Here is a 16,051-nt window from a genome sequence, read left to right on the forward strand (position 1 = left end):
GCATCTCTGCAGTCCTCACAGAGCCTCCCTCTGCCAGGCTGTGACTAAAGTGGAGCCTGTTTGTTGTGGGTCTGTTGACCCTTTCCTACTCGGGTTTCAGCCAGTACATGACAGGGGATGTGTTCATGTCAAAACAGTCTTGGAAACTCATTTGTTTCTGGGTACTTCCTTAAATCCTACTTTCTTGCCTAGTGTGCCAAGTGGCCCTCTGTGGCATTTTGGGAGAAGTTTCATCTTGATATAAGAAAGAAATTTTTTACGTTGAGAACTATCAATCATGGGAACAACCCCCCGAGGGGTGTGGTAGAGTCCTCATCACTGGAGGTTTTCAAGATGTGATAATCTCATGTAGGGTTCCTTATCAAATCGCAACCCTCAGCCCCACGTTGGGTGCCAAAAAGGCTGTCATGGTTTGATCCTGATCAGCAGCCAACCACCACACAGCCACTCCCTCTCCCTTCCCTTCTGGCAGTAAGAAAGGATAGGGATCCAGGCTTGGTGTTTGAGATAGGACTGGGATGGGGAAAAAATCCCCCTTTATGGTCACGAGCAAAAGGTAGACTCATTAGGGGAAGAAAAAAGAACATACATTTATTACAGACACTAACAACACTTAACAGAGTAGGACAGTGAGAAGCATTGACACAGCTTGAGAACACCTTCCCCCCACCCCTCCCTTCTTCCTGGGCTCAGCTCTGCTCCCGATATCTCTACCTCCTCCCCCAGTGGCGCAGTGGCAGGGAATGGGGGGTGCAGTCAGTGCTGCCGCTGCTTCCATCTTCAGTGGGGGGAGCTTCTGGAACTTGTTCCCCCTGCTCCATCGTGGTCCCCCTCTCACAGGAGACAGTCCTCCACAAACTTGCTCCGATGTGAGTTTCTCCCAAGGGCCGCAGCGTTCCCCACACTGCTCTGTCATGGGTCACTAACTCCCTCCGACTGGATTCTCTCCCACGGCTGCAGCCCTTCCCGAGCTGCTCTGGCGTGGGACTCCCCCGCATGCTGCAATCCTCCCAGCACTGAATTACAGCAGCGGGGCTGCCTTTTCCCACAAAACCCCGGCCTTCTTCGGGCACAGCACCTTGGATCAACCAGGTGGAAACCACAGGCCATAAATCAGTGTCTGCTCCACCGTAGATCTTCATGGGTGGCAGGGGGGGCCGCCCTGCCGTCTCACCACAGGATACAGGGGGGTCTCTGCTCCGGCACACCTCCTCCCTCCTTTCTTCCTCCGTTCCTCCACTGACCTTGGTGTTCATGCAGCTGCAGCAACTCCTCCTAAGTCCGACTGCCCGTCACCACGTCCCTTCTTAAATACGTTATCGCAGAGGCGCAGCCGATTGGCTCAGTTTCCAAACAGAGGTGGAGCTGACTTGGAGCTGGGGGAGCTTCGAGAAGCTTCTCACAGGGGGCCACCCCTATAGTCCCCTCCTCTGCTATCAAAAAACCCCCACCACTCACTTAAACCTAGGACACTTTCCCATGAAAAGCTGGACAAGATTATCTTTTGAGGTCCCTTCCAACCTGGGCTGTTCTTTGATTTGATGATTTTTTCCACATGTGGTGTCTTTGCAGCAGATTGCTGGCACCTGTAGGGGTGATGTGTCATTTGGGAATATGTCTGCAGGAATTTGATCAAGGTGTTCTGAATATGTTGGGGACCCCATGTGTCTTACTATGTGCATGGCTCAAGAGAAATGGGAACTGTGGAGGGGATAGGGGGAGAACAGTTGGATTGTTGTCACCTCTCACTCATAAGCATTAGTACTCAATGTCTAGTACTAGATTCAGACCTAGCCTGGAAATGAGATCTAGAGGGAGGTCAATGTTGTTGACAAGGGCAAGGATGCAGGCATGGTTGACAGAAAGTTGGTGATATTGTCTGTTGTCGTGATAAAGGAGGAGGGATGGTTTGAGTGAGGAGATTAGGAACTGTGCTTTAGCTTTGTTGAATGTGAACAGAGATGACTGTCTGAAGGAGGATGTCTAAGAGACGGGCTGAAGTTGTAGTTTGGCTAGAAGCAGGCTGTTCTGGAGTACAGAGATAGAACTACAAGTCACTAGAAAGGAGGTGGGAGTTTTATGTGAGCTATTATCCAGATGCAGTGGTGGGGGTAGAGGCTATGAGCAGAGCTTTGTGGAATATCTCCAGAAAGCTGGGAAAGATATAACAAAGCTACTTAGACATGCTAACAGAAGAACAGAAGACTGAGGAAACCACTCCCTTCCTTAGGAACTACAGAAATGTTCCTGCTATGTCAGCAGTTTCAGGTCAGTTGTTTGGGAGCTGCAGAGAACATGGTAAACCTCAAATATCTTAGTAGACAGGGGCCACTACTGCTCTTCCCAAGCCATGGAATAAGAGTCCCTTTGGGCAGATGGGATGCAGAAGGATGTTTACGGGCAGCAGAGAGTTGTCTTCTGCCCTGCTCTCACTGCACACTGTAGCCAAACAAGTGATAGCCGCCTTTATTAGCAGGAGGAGAAAGAGAAAGAAAGAGAGTGCTTTCAATTAAAACACAAAAAATGTCTGGGAGTGGAGAAGTTACGTGTTCTTGAAGGACTGTGATTTCAATCTGTCTGAACAGTTGACAAGTGTGGTTCCATCCTCACAGACAGGAGAGATGCAGGTGAAGTAATATTTTTCCAAAAAGACAGAGAGAGAGAAGAGTGGATTTAATGAGCATTGTTCAAGTCAGAGACGGCTCAAGATGAAAGACCAAATTAAGATCAAGGGAAGCATTTGTATGTGCAACAGGAGGGCAGGGAGCATGGGACACCTTGGAGCATCTGCACCATAGTCTGCAATGTTGGCAGGAATAAGTAGTGCACAAATCACTACGTTCTTTTTCAGCATGATTGAATGGAAGGAAGTGAACAGGAATATATATGTATATACATGCCTCAGCTTTACTCTACTTTGGTCTATACATTTTGCATAGACTATAAGATGCTTTATATCATGCAAAATAGAGTGCACAGTGACACTATTTAGTGTGCACTTTGAGAGATTATTGTTTTCCACCTTCTCTCTCTACACAAGCATAGTTGCTGATGGACTCTGGCTTGACTCTGTGGATCAGGAAACACTGGCTGCTGTTGGCAGCCAGTCACAGATGGACTGGGATGTGGAAGTGGTTTAGGACAGTGGGAGGGCAACTAGCTGTGCAAGATATTTATTGAGGTGGAAAGAAGTGGAATGCTGAACAAGCCAGGTCATTGTGCTGATAAACTGCATCTGGAAAAAGGGAATGAGCATTTTCCAATGGCCCCATCAGGGATAGAGGGACTGGTACTTTGTAAGCACTCAGGGGGATCCTGATGAAATCATTGATTTCAGTAGTGCAAGGTTCTTCCACCTCAGCTTCTCCATGGGGAAGTGAACTGGACTTGCAGCTTAAAATTATGATGCAGCTTCCAACAGCAAAATATTTGCTTTGGTAATGGACATTTTGGAAAGTAAGAGCTTCCTGGAATTTAATTCTGAGCATGGGATTACAGGCACAAGGGAAAGCTCTCTGCATTTTCTGAAATGGAGTACTTTGACCAGGAGGTAATGTTTGCACTGGTGGATGGGTTAGAGACTTGTTCTGAGACATCCCAACTTTGCTGTTTCCTCTCTCTGGTTTGCCTTATGTGCTTGTGCTACTGAAGACGATGTGCTGGCCCTGCAGCCAATGTCTCGACCCTGCTTTCCTACTATCCAGCTTGATATCTACCTATGCCAGAAGTCCAGTGTGCAGTCTCTCTGCTTTCAGAGTGCTTTGAGAAACCAGCACCTGGAAAAAGAACAGCTAAGCATGGAAGAGGCTGTGGTGATGCTAGTGGAAAACCTGTAGAATTCCAACTGTTGAAAGCGTTGACTCTCAGCGTGCTGAGCTGTCTGTTAATCTTCGCATTCTTCTGCCTTTGGAAGGTAGTAGGACACCTAGTAGCTTAATTGATGAAAAACATTTATCTACTTGTGCAAGGAGGATGTTCCTGAGCCAGTTAGGTTCCAGTCAGGTAATGACAGTCCTTGCTTTTCTTGGACTGAATATTGTTTGGTTTTGGGAGCCATGGGTAAGTGGCTCACCTTTCATAGAGATCGGTGATGAGGTCCACCTCACAGGTACGGTTTCAGGAGACATACATCAGCTCTGTCTGTTCATTGCTGTTACTGTCTGTTGTAGCTGTCACCACTGAGATTGGTTTCGATCCAGGATGAGTGATATTCTCAGACAGTTCTGCCTTGTCTTAAGGATCTGACTTTACTCAGGAAAATAAATGAAGCTACCGTGTGTGTCTGAGCACAGACTTTTAAGCAGGAGTCATCAGGGATGGAATAAAAGGCTCTTTTCCTCAAAGTATGGCTCTGTAACAATTAAAGGTACTATAGGAAGTAGACTGTTACTGTAGTGGTACAGCTCAGTGCATCAATGAGATGAAAGCAAGTGTGGCTTCATGTCGGTTTTCCAACTGCTTTTCTAGCCAGAAGAGACTACAGGAAGATGGTAGGTGACCAGAACAGGGAATAGCCAGGATCCTAGGTATCAGGCAGTGAATGAGTGAGCCAACTTTGGTCTCCGGATGATGAGATCAAGGACTCTTCCTTTGAAAGAGTTCATTTTCTGTAACATTCATGACTTTGTGACTGGGAAGCGCTGTTGGTAGGATCCCAGAGAAGATTCTCAATGGTAGAGCTGGTAGTGGGCTGCAGAGTACCAAAGTGGTACCAGGTAGAAATAACAGGAGAAGATGAATTGCATATCCGAGCTGGCTCACAGCCCTTTCCCAGAAGAAAGGCTGATGGTTTTGTGCTATTGCGGTGCAATGTTAGCAGTGATTAACCAAGTTAGCAGTCATCAGCCTGCCAGGAGCAAATGTATACCATTGGGAGATGAGGTTACATGGCTGTGCGTGTAATATCTGCTGTATATATATTATACAGATAGGTTTTTAAAAAGATATTAAAGTTACAAATTTGGTCCCGAGAAATTACATAAGGGCAGATTTGCAGCTGGCTGGGCAGCCCTTGTTCTGCCCAAGCATGCACAAGCTCTGTGACATGGTGTGGCCCAGCATCACAGGAGATATCGGGGAGAGCCAATGTCAGAGCTCAACTCTTCCAAATTCTAAGCACGCACCTTAATGCACATCTCTCCTTGAAATGGACCACATTGCTTTGCCATCTTGTGCACTGAAAGATTCAGGGATTTGGTGTAACAAGTCATATGTAGTAGTTTCAGTGCATCAGAATTCACACATACCTTTTACCTGTATTCATTTGAATGCAGTGTATACCCTTATATCTGTGCAAGCTTACATGTATATGTAATATGAACACCAGGGAATCCATTCAGAAGAAAACCACTATTCTGTATATATCTACAATATTATTAAAAATGTTGAGTTAATAAATACATGTTCTTGACAGATGCATTTAGGAACCATCAATTAAACTTGGCATTCATTAGGTGGGGAGAAGTCCAATCAGATTTCACTGACTCAACAAAGCCTCCTATAAATTGTGGGCTGTTTGTTCTGACGTTTGATGAATTATTCTTCATAATCCACTGTCTGCTGCGATAAATCTAATCTTTCAGTTTTTGCTGTCTTAATAATTCTCGGAGCAACACTGTGACATTTTGTTTTTGTAGAGAGGATAGAAAGGTTGGGACAATGGAAAAAAACCTTCATTTGCTATTTGGGGAGTAGTTTTCTCTACTCCAAGGTAACATTTTCTCATGCCTAGAGCTCTAGTCTTGCAGACTTGCAGGGATCAGTAAGTCCTTGGTGCCATGGACAGTTACGTGTATGTTCTTGAAAAGATCACCAGCCTAGGATGAGGTTCACATCCCTTAAACCTAGTCCAAGAAAGGCATTCAGACTTTTGAGAGCAAGAGGGTCTCATGGTGTCAATAAAGTGAATTCCAAATGTTCTGGGAGACACAAGCCTTAGAAATGCTGTATCAGACGTAGAACTGAGTAACTCTTCAGCTATTTTGCCACATGAAATAGAGGGGACGTTGTATTAGGCAGTGTTAAGATGGCAGCTGCAGCCCCCCAAACTTCCCTAGGAAACCTGCTCTCTTCCCAGAGTGGTCTTGTGTTGGTCTGTTTTCCAGCAAGCTCACAAATCCCATTATCACAGTGCCCTGTGCTGTCTCGGCGGGGGGGCTGCAGACAGCATGATCCCTGTGTAAATCTTAGAAGGCTCCTGCAGACTGAGCTCACCTTAGCAAATTGCCATTCATGGAGCCATGATTAAGAGGGTGGTCTCTGTCAGGAATGAAAAAACAGATGAATTGAGTCACCTTGTCAAGGGAATTCCAGCTTGGAGAATCACAGCACAAGGATATGTGCAAAATTTACCTACCTTAATCACTTCCTTGCTGTCAGCTTCCGCCATGGACCTGTCTCCCACCTGTATGATTCCTTTTGTCTTGAATGTATTTATACCAACTTCCCCATGTGCATCTTCCAGTGCTGCTGCATGGCATCAGAATGCGAGGAGACTGCAAGCTGCTTCTGGCCATCACAACACCATATTGTTGTGTCATGGCCTGTGATGAGTATCCTGGAGGCAAGAATTTCAAGTTAATCCTGTGTTGCTTAGTCAGCCCCTTTGGAAATAGCAGGACATCTCATAGATTGTTATCTCCAAATATAAAATGCAAGACTCAGGAGCAATTACAGTATGCTGTGATCAGAAGAGGAGATCTGCTGTGAAATTGTGGTTGAGGTTTTGAATGTTTCAGTTTGTGTTGCTTTTGGTGATAAGAGAATAGCATCCTCCCTGTTGGGCCCCTTCTTGTGAATTATTTTGAGCGGCTGTGATTGGTGAATCTGTGGAGCACAGTGAAGTGTCTGGAGATGGCCTCTCTCTGAGATGGACTCAGCTGCTGCTGCATGTTCCCCAGATGTGCCAGACTCTGCCAGAGTCCCCTGACATGGGCATGTTTACACTCAGTTCAGGCGTATTTGCCGTACTTTTGGTAACAGAAGCAACTTTATTATCTGAAAGTTACACGACAGACATTTCAGGAAGATGCACTGTTACCAGAGCTCAGGGTTTACGCTGGAGTCAGGGCCACTTTCTGCTATGGTTCCCCCATTCCCTTTGCACTCTCAGAAACTTACAGGCTCTATCAGTGACTTTCTAGGCTGACAAACAGCAACCGAGTCTTACGCTAGGAGCAAGTGACACAATTCCTCCATTGTCCATCCTGCTGTCATCGAGACTGGTCAGTCTGGTGAGAGGAGCTTCTGAAGAACATAAGGATGAAGACTGTGCAGATCAGGCCAAGAGCTGAAGCCCATGACTCTGCCTCCTACTGTAGCCAGTGTTGGCTAAGAGACAAAGGCTATAAAAGCATGGCAGGCATACAGTTAAGCTTTACCTGGTATGATCTTCTCGCTTCCAGTAATCTGAAGGCTAGAGATTTCCTGGGCCAGAGATTATATTTTGTTATTTAATAATTTGTGATGGATTTTCTTCATTGACTTACCTACCCACCTGGACTTCTGGTATCCATAACATCCTGTGGCAATGAGTCCCACATCTTAATTGGTGGGGGGAAAAATACTTCTTTTTGCTTGTTTTAATCTTGCTATCTGGTAATCTTGTGTGCTAATCAGCAGTTTGCTGCTCCTGAGTCCTTCTAGGGATTGAATGAGCATTCCCAATCCCACTCTCCGTGATAGAGGTGATTTTATAGAGCTCTGTGACATTCTCTCCCCATTGTCTGTCTTTCCAGGCTGAAGTTCTGGGAAATATTCGAAGGCAGTTTTGAAATGGTTTGGTGAAGGACTCGCTTCCCCTGGGAAATGCTGAGCATTTGAAAGTCTCCTCACTGACACCACCTGTACTGGACTGGTTCAGCTCTGGCAGAGCTGAGGAAAGGTTGTTAGTAAGTGGTTGTGGAAAACAAGAATTTTCAAAACTGTCCTGGCTTCCACTGGAAGCTTCCTGGATAGGACCTGTAATGCAAAATATTGTTACTTAGACCCCATAGTGGCCTCATTCTGGCTGTACCACATACTGGGCTTTGGTACATCATGCTGGAGGGGGTTCAGCCTGCCAGCCAAACAAAGCTGGGCTGTTCAGACACCTTTTTTTAGTGATTCTGCATCCCACTGCACCCTAAATTTGTCCTGAACAGACTGCTGGCACATGGCCACCATTCATCTGCTGTGGTCACTATGGCAGAGCTACCACGTCCCACTCGGGATGGTGCTATGTAGTGCTGGACCAGGAAGGGGTTCCGTGACTCAGGCTCCTGCTTCAGGGTACCTTGTTAGCAGCCTTTCTGGAGAGGGAAGGGAACATACCTCTTTCTGGAGCTGGCAGGTTGAAACCAGGTGGTAATAGTTGATCATTTGCTGCCGCACAGGGATATAAAAAGGTTGGGATTAAGAGGCAGTATATTTCAAAAGAAATTAACTAGAAATACAGGCACATTTAACGTTTATGGTTTGGAGATAATGCTGGAACTTGGGATATCTGGGTTAAATCCCAGCTCTGTCAGAGCCTTCTCAGAACATGCTGGGCAGGTTGTGTAAGGTAATACTTTCAGAAAGGACTTGGGATTTGGGACCTTAAATCCAGTTGACTTCCAGTAACTTCCTAAGTGTTTAAGGACAGGATTCACAAAGAATACTGAGGCATTCTGATGCTCAGCATTGCAGCATCAGCTGGTGTGTGCTGCAGACCTTGGGCAGAGCAGCAGTGTGTGCTCTGGAAAGGCACTTCAGCATGTGAAGAGGCCTGTAGGTGACAACTGGAGACTCCTGGAAAGGGTGAGTTTGTGCAGGGCCTGCGGTGGCTGTGCACCTCATACCAATAGTATCTTGGGCTTAATGATGGTCTCTAGGTGCAACCTCAGCCCAAGTGCATACTAATAAGTGTCTAAGCCGATAGATCTTGTAAGAGCTTTTATATCAGCTTCCTGAGGTGTGAATACTAATGCCAACAATCATGAAAAGGTTTTGCATATTTAAAATTAAACGAGTTTCATTCTTTAGAATTAAACAGTGTGTTTCCAGCCAGCGAAGTACAGTGATGCATTCATTTGCTGGTTGAACACGTGCCCGATGGGGAGCTGGCTGTGCAGCAGGCTAGTGAGGGAAACCACTGCATGCAGGGACACCGCTCACCTGTACAGCTGTAAACCTGCAGCTGGCTGTCCTACTCCTTTGAAAGAGCAGCCCTGAAGTGCCTTTTCCCTTTTTTAAACCTGTCTGGAAACTATGTTTGTTTCATCTCCTGCCAGGATTACAGATGGTAACCGGTTTGATAAAGCCCTTTGAGACCAGCTGTGGCCTGAAAGAAGCTTGAGAGTTCCTTAAGTACCATGTCAGATGGGCTCTGAGACTGTCCCAGACCTTTGCTTGCTAATTATCCATCCTGGAAATGATGGTTAGAGTTTTTGTGAAGGGTGCTTATTAGCTGGGTGCTTGTGAGCAGTAAGAGCGTGCAGCCTGTTCCAGGAACTCCCCGCCTGTATGAAATGAGCGCAGCCGCCTTCCCTTGGGAACGACCCTGCTGTTCGGCAGGCAGTGTGGAAGCCTGGCTCACCGCTTCTCTGCTTCCATGTCATACAGCCTCTCGCTCAGTTTTGCCTGTCTGGGACACACAGCCTGCATCCGAGGCACTAGCTGCCTCCAGTGAGCTGCAAAAGGACAATTTCGTAATGAATGAGGGTGATTTGCTAAGTGGGGGGACCTGGAGCCCAGCTGTAATTGTGCTGCTGCTTTATCTCAGCCTCACACCTGCTCATGTAATGGCCTGGCTGTGATCCACTCCCTCCCCCATGTGCACGCTCTACCCTTCTGCTCCTGGAGGAGCCATCAATTCTCTGGCCCTGTTGCCGTCCCTCGCCTTGCTGCCCTCGCCTGCAGCCTGTGGGTACGCACAAATTCCCCTTTGAATTGCATCAGGGCCACTGCGCTGGCTCCAGTGGACATGACTGCTAACCTGGCTTTCATGTCCTAAATAACAAGTTTTTAAATTAAATTCTTCTGCTGAAAACAACTCCTAGAGACAGCTTTCTTCAAGTGATGTTTCCTTAGAAAACTTAGTCACACAAGAATATTGTCGATATTACTCCTGCCAGAGGGAATATGTGCAGCTTTTTTTTCCCCTGTATGCATTCAATACTGGTAAAAATAGTTAGACTGACCATGTAGGCAATGAAAAACTTCTGAAATCCAGAGCAAATGGAATTTTATCCAATTTATATGTGGTCTTACTATAAACGTACCTCACCCACTCCTGTGCTCTAACCTTTGGAGGATGTTACCGTTCTTATGACAGTTAGACTAGTAATATTGACTGCTACTCTGTAAAGGGTACATCTCTTTAATATGAGGATGTAGGGCAGTGAGAGAGTTGAAGAAAGCCTCAGCTTGGCCTCATGTAGCAAGTTCTCTGTTTGCATTTTTTCCTTCCTGATGGGATCTTGTAGCCTGATATGCTCCTGGCTACCTTAAGTCTCTTCCCCTTAACAGGTCCTCTCTTCAGCTGATAAGACAAACTTCACACGAAGGTGTAAATCCCTGTGTCTTGAACACATGTCCCCGGAGCCATTTGTCATCCTGTAGATGATTCTTTCTTTATATTAATCTGAAATGAGAATCTCAAAATCCAGAAATGATAGAGAAAAGAAGGGGGGTGGGGGGGGAGGGAAGAGGAAAACCTTTTTTCTCTTGAGACATCAATGTCAATAGGTTTGAATTATGGACCTGCTGTAATTAAAAAACACATAACTAGTTGTTTTTAAATGCGGTTGTTTTACTTAATTGATTTTGCCGCCAGGACCAAAGGGAAATAAATAAATAAAAAAAATGCACCTTCGTAGTGAATTACTGGAGGCAGCTGAGTCTCTGTTGGAATCTAATTGCTGCAAATGCTCCAGTTTGTTGCTAGCAATAGTTTTCTGTGGAAGGGGCTGGGAGAGAAGAAGTGGTAGGATGGTGTGGGAGGGGGCTTGTTCCCTGGCAGCTGCAGGAGGGAACAGGCTGCTCCTTGTGTAGTATTTTTCTTCCTTGTCAGCAAAAAGAATATTCGTTTAATGCTTTGCATGAAGACTTTACTTAGAAGGTCTTTATTCATATTTAATTACTAGCTCACTGCAGCTCCCATCTTTAATTACCTTTTAAAAAGCAGGTTATAAAAATGCACTGACATTCTTTCTTTTCTGTTACTGCATAAATTACAGGCTTCTCAACTGCTCACCCCAAATCAGTCCAGCCTGCAGGAAGGGGTGGGACAGGTTCCCTTTGCTGATTTCTGGATACCTCAGAGCTTGTTTGCACCTTGCTCTACAGAGCAGGACAGAAACCCTCAACTAGCATAACATGAACTAACTCCCTTCCTGAAGCCACATAACCATGTTGGCACTCCCTCCGAGCTAATTAACTGCACAGGGACTTGGCTAGTCAGCCAGGCTGATACCACATTACCATGGTAATAGTGTTCTCAGGGCCCGAGCACTGAGGTTCTCTAGCAGGGTGCTGTATTACGCAAGGCAGACAGGCTTTTGCCCATCTCCCATTACTTCACCCATGTCTGTCTAGGTTTTTGCTTCCTGGAGATCCCCCTGGTAAATCTACTTCTTCATCTGTAACTTTCCTTATAGTCTAGTCCTGGGTTTCACAGCCAGATCTGCTAATAATTTCCTCTCCTGCCTGCAAAGTGCTTTGCTGTCCCCACCTGGTGCTTCCTCTGAGCTGAGAGCACAGGTTACTTTTATTGGAGCGGTGAGAAAGTCCATCACATAAAACATGTTTTCAGGCCAAGTCATCAGAGGTGAAAACTGCACCTGCCCTGAATCCAGCCCTTAACCATTGCTCCCGGTCATGTGCTGGCTTTCCCCAAGTAAGCTAGCTGACACTGCTGTAATGCATGGGAATACACACTGTCAAGTTTCAGGGTGTGATGGTGGGTGGTATTAAATATCTGCAGAATAAATGCATCCAAAGGGGCAGGTGTTGGCTTCTGCACCCAGTAACAATCACGGATGCTGACCATAATTGCTCCAACCCATTTTCAGGATAGCCTGGAGGGGTCCCTCACGTGCTGCCTGGCCACTCCATGTCCTAGATGATTTGCTCTGCTGGGGCTCTGCCACAAGTTTCCAGAAGCAGAGTATCTCCAGGGCACTTCTGTGCTTGGGAGGCCAGGCAGTGACAAGGCTCAGGCAGGGGACAGAGGAAGGATGAAAAGGCTGAGCCTGCCCAGCTTTGGTACATGCTGTCTCTGCCCTGTGGGCAGGGCTTTCCTTAGGACAGTCTCTGGCAGGCCAAGCTGATGCCTCTTTCTCTTCTCCCGGCAGATAAAAGAGCTCTTCCTGAGTTTTGAGGACACTCCCTTGGGAGCAGCATCACTAGCCCAGGTGCACAAGGCAGTGCTGCAGGATGGGAGAACGGTGGCAGTGAAAATCCAGCACCCAAAGGTCCAAGCTCAGAGCTCCAAGGATATTTTGCTCATGGAGGTAAAATTGCCTGTTGACTTTGACTTACAGAGCAATTGCCATTGAAACATGTGGGGGCCACGTTCATCCATGGTGTAAGCAGGTATATCTACACCATCCATTAGCTTTGGAATCTCCACAGAGATAAACGCTGTCTTACGGGGATAATACAGAAAGCTGGTGAGGACTGCGGTGCTGGTGATTGTGTGGACAGAAAGACTGAACAAGAGGGTAAGAGTGAAGGAGGAGGGCAGAAGGAGAAGACAGATAAACATGAATGACATCAGAGTAAGTCTATATTAGAGTTAAGAACTAGAGGGTGAGTCCTGAAGTCTCTCTTCAGCCTGTGTGCCCATTAACTGGTTGATTAAACTAGTCTCAGTTCTTGCAGTCAGGGCTGTGTGGCCAAGGAAAAATCATTCTCCGTGATTAGAATTTTTTTTTTTCAGTTAAATTCCAGTGTGGATTCAGCAGTGGCTGAGACTGTTGTGATTCGGTTTTGTTTCTTGATCAGCTCCTTAATACTGAGCTGATTCATGCTGGAAACAAAACCACTGAAATATGGAGAGGGTCACCTAACAGGGGCAGACACACAAATGAGGGATTCAGCTAGGAAAAAAGTTTTAATGCCTGTCTCCTGTTCCTCTCCTGAATGGTGGGTACCACTCACGTTCCCAGTGCAATGTTGTAGCTTCTCCCAAACTTCTAAATCTAGCCCACTGAAGGAAGGAACTGGAGAAAAGCTGTGGCACTGCATTCCAGTACAGTAGTCAAAGATGACAGCAGTATGGTAGGGAACAGGAAATGGAAGTTGAGGCTGAGGTGGAGGAGAGGGGCAGGAGTAGGTCTGTAAATGGTAACACTAAAACTTTTAGCTCTCCAAATAAGCATATATCTGTATGTATCACAAGTAATGTGCACATCCATTGACAGGTATGTCCATGGGACTAAAGAAGGGAAGATTAAGCTGAAGGGGTCTGATGAGTGTTTAGAGGGTACTGCTGATGCAATGACACACAGTTCTCCATCACAGGAAATCAGAAATCAAGGATCCTGCCAAACCGTCTCAGAGGAGCACATAACAAAGGGTGGAAGCAAGGACAGGTAGCCTGGGAGGAATACAGAGAAACTGTCCAAGTAGCCATGGATCAGGTTAGGAAGGCCAAAGCCCTGATAGAATTAAATCTAGCCAGGATCGTCAAGGGCAACAAAAAAAGCTTTTACAGGTGTATTGGTGATAAAAGGAAGACTATGGAAAATGGAAGCCCTCTCTGGAACGAAAAGGGAGACTTGGTCACCCGGGATATGGAGAAGACTGATGTATTCAACAACATTTCTTCATCAGTCTTCACCAACAAGGGCTCCAGCCACACTGCCCAGGATGCAGAAGGCAAAGATGGGGACTGGGAGAATAAAGTACAACCCACTGTAGGAGAAGATCATGTTTAAGACCATCTAAGGAACCTGAAGGTGCAAAAGTCCATGGGACCTGATCAGATGCATCCGCAAGTCCTGAGGGAACTGGCAGATGAAGTGGCTGAGTCACTATCCATCATATTTGAGAAGTCATGGCAGTTCAGTGAAGTTCCTGTTGACTGGAAAAGGGGAAACATAACCCTCATTTTTATAAAGGGAAATAAAGAAGGCCCAGGGAACTACAGGCCCTCTGTGCCCAGTAAAATGATGGAGTGGATCCTCCTGGAAGCTATGCTAGGGTACGTGGAAAATAAGGAGGTGACTGGTGATGGCCAACATGGCTTCACTAAGGTTAAATTGTGCATGGCAAATTTGGTGGCCTTCTACAACAGTGTTACAGGGCTTGTGGATAAGGGAAGAGCAACTTATGTCATCTACGTGGACCTGTGCAAGCTTTTGACACTGTCCCAGACGACATCCATGTCTCTAAATTGGAGACATGGATTTGATGGATGGAGCACTCGGAGGATAAGGAATTGGCCGGATGGTCACACTCAAAGTGTTGTGGTCAATGACTCGATGTCCAAGTGGAGAGTGGTGACGAGTGGCGTTCCTCTGGGGTCGGTGTTGGGGCCGGTGCTGTTGAACATCTTTGTTGGTGACAACGACGGTGAGATTGGGCGCACCCTCAGCAAGTTTGCCAACGACACCAAGCTCTGTGGTGCAGTCGACACGCTGGAGGGAAGGGATGCCATCCAGAGGGACTTTGGCAGGCTGGAGAGGTGGGCCTGTGCAAACCTCATGAAGTTCAACAAAGCATACTGCAAGGATCTGCACATGGGTTGAGGCAATCCCAAGCACGAATACCGGCTGAGTGATGAGTGGATTGAGAGCAGCCCTCAGAGAGAGGAAAAGGACTTGGGGGGGTATTAGTGGATGGAAAACTGACTATGAACCAGCAATGTGCACTTGCAGCCAGAAAGCCAACTGTATCCTGGGCTACATCAAGAGAAGCATGACTAGCAGGTTGAGGGATGTGATTGTCCCCCTCTACTCCGCTCTTGTCAGACCCCACCTGCAGTGCTGTGTCCAGCTCTGGGGGACCCAACTTAAGAAGGACATGGACCTGCTCAAGCGGGTCCAAAGGAGGATCATGAAGATGATCAGGGGGCTGGAGCACCTCCCTTATGAGGACAGCCTGAGAGAGTTGGGATTGTTCAGGCTAGAGAAGAGAAGGCTTCAGGGATACCTTGTAGAGGCCTTCCAGTACTTAAAGGGGGTCTACTGGGAAGATGGAGAGGGACTCTTTATCAGGGAGTGTAGTGATAGGATGAGAAGTAGCAGTTTTAAACTGGAAGAGGGCAGATTTAGATTAAATGTAAGGAAGAAATTATTTGTTGTGAGGGTGGTGAGGCACTGGAACAGGTTGCCCAGAGAAGTTGTAGATACACCTTCCCTGGGAATGTTCAAGGTTGGTCTGGATGGGGTTTTGAGCAGCCTGACTTAGTGGAAGGTGTCCCTGCCCATGGCAGAGGGGTTGGAACTAGATGAACTTTAAGGACCTTTCCAACCAAAACCATTATGTGATAACTGAAGCTTCTTTAGGCGGCTAAAACACCCTGCTTTGAGAAATCCTGGCTAGTCTGCCAAGAAGCACAGCTGTTTCCAGCTGGAACACATCAGTTTTCAGCCGAATATTCATTTTGAACTCATAGTGAAAGTAATATTGGGGTTCAATAAAGACATCCAAGTAAGATGGGATATGTCTGTTTCAGTGCTGGTTTGGGAACAGAGAACTGTTTGAACTGGCTTTGGTTCCAGCTGTAGATTTGCATTCGATTCAGGTACTCTCCAGGGCTGAATGTAGTGGTCTGCCCAATGAGTTTGCTTTTGTGAGTCATCACATGCACAGAAGTTCTCCAGGGACTTATGGCATCCTTCACTCCTGCCCAGGACAGGATGGCAGAAACTAAGCAGTGAATGAAGAAGGATGAGCAGGTAATGAAAGACTGTGAGACCAGGTCAATAACAGGATTGTGTGTGAATGAGCCAAGACCTAGATCCACCTTGGGACTTTTGCCCTTTTAACAGTGAGTGCCACAGAAAAAAGCCCCCATCACGCTGTGTTGCGGTGATTGCTGGTTTTACTGGTAAGAGATATTTAAACTAATAATTTTAGAATG

General features: G+C 46.5%; 1 protein-coding gene across 9 annotated transcripts in view; it reads left to right on the forward strand.

Annotated features, from left to right (window-relative positions):
• Positions 1–16,051, forward strand: part of ADCK1 (aarF domain containing kinase 1) — a 91,381-nt gene that overhangs the window by 53,208 nt on the left and 22,122 nt on the right. For all 9 annotated transcript variants that reach the window (XM_033008705.2, XM_033008702.2, XM_033008707.2 and 6 more), the window contains one exon: positions 12,315–12,473. In XM_033008705.2, the coding sequence (XP_032864596.2) occupies positions 12,315–12,473 (159 nt within the window). The remainder of the gene's footprint in view (positions 1–12,314; positions 12,474–16,051) is intronic.

Source organism: Tyto alba, unplaced genomic scaffold (assembly GCF_018691265.1).
Source record: "Tyto alba isolate M040663 unplaced genomic scaffold, T.alba_DEE_v4.0 Super-Scaffold_18, whole genome shotgun sequence".
Taxonomy (NCBI): domain Eukaryota; kingdom Metazoa; phylum Chordata; class Aves; order Strigiformes; family Tytonidae; genus Tyto; species Tyto alba.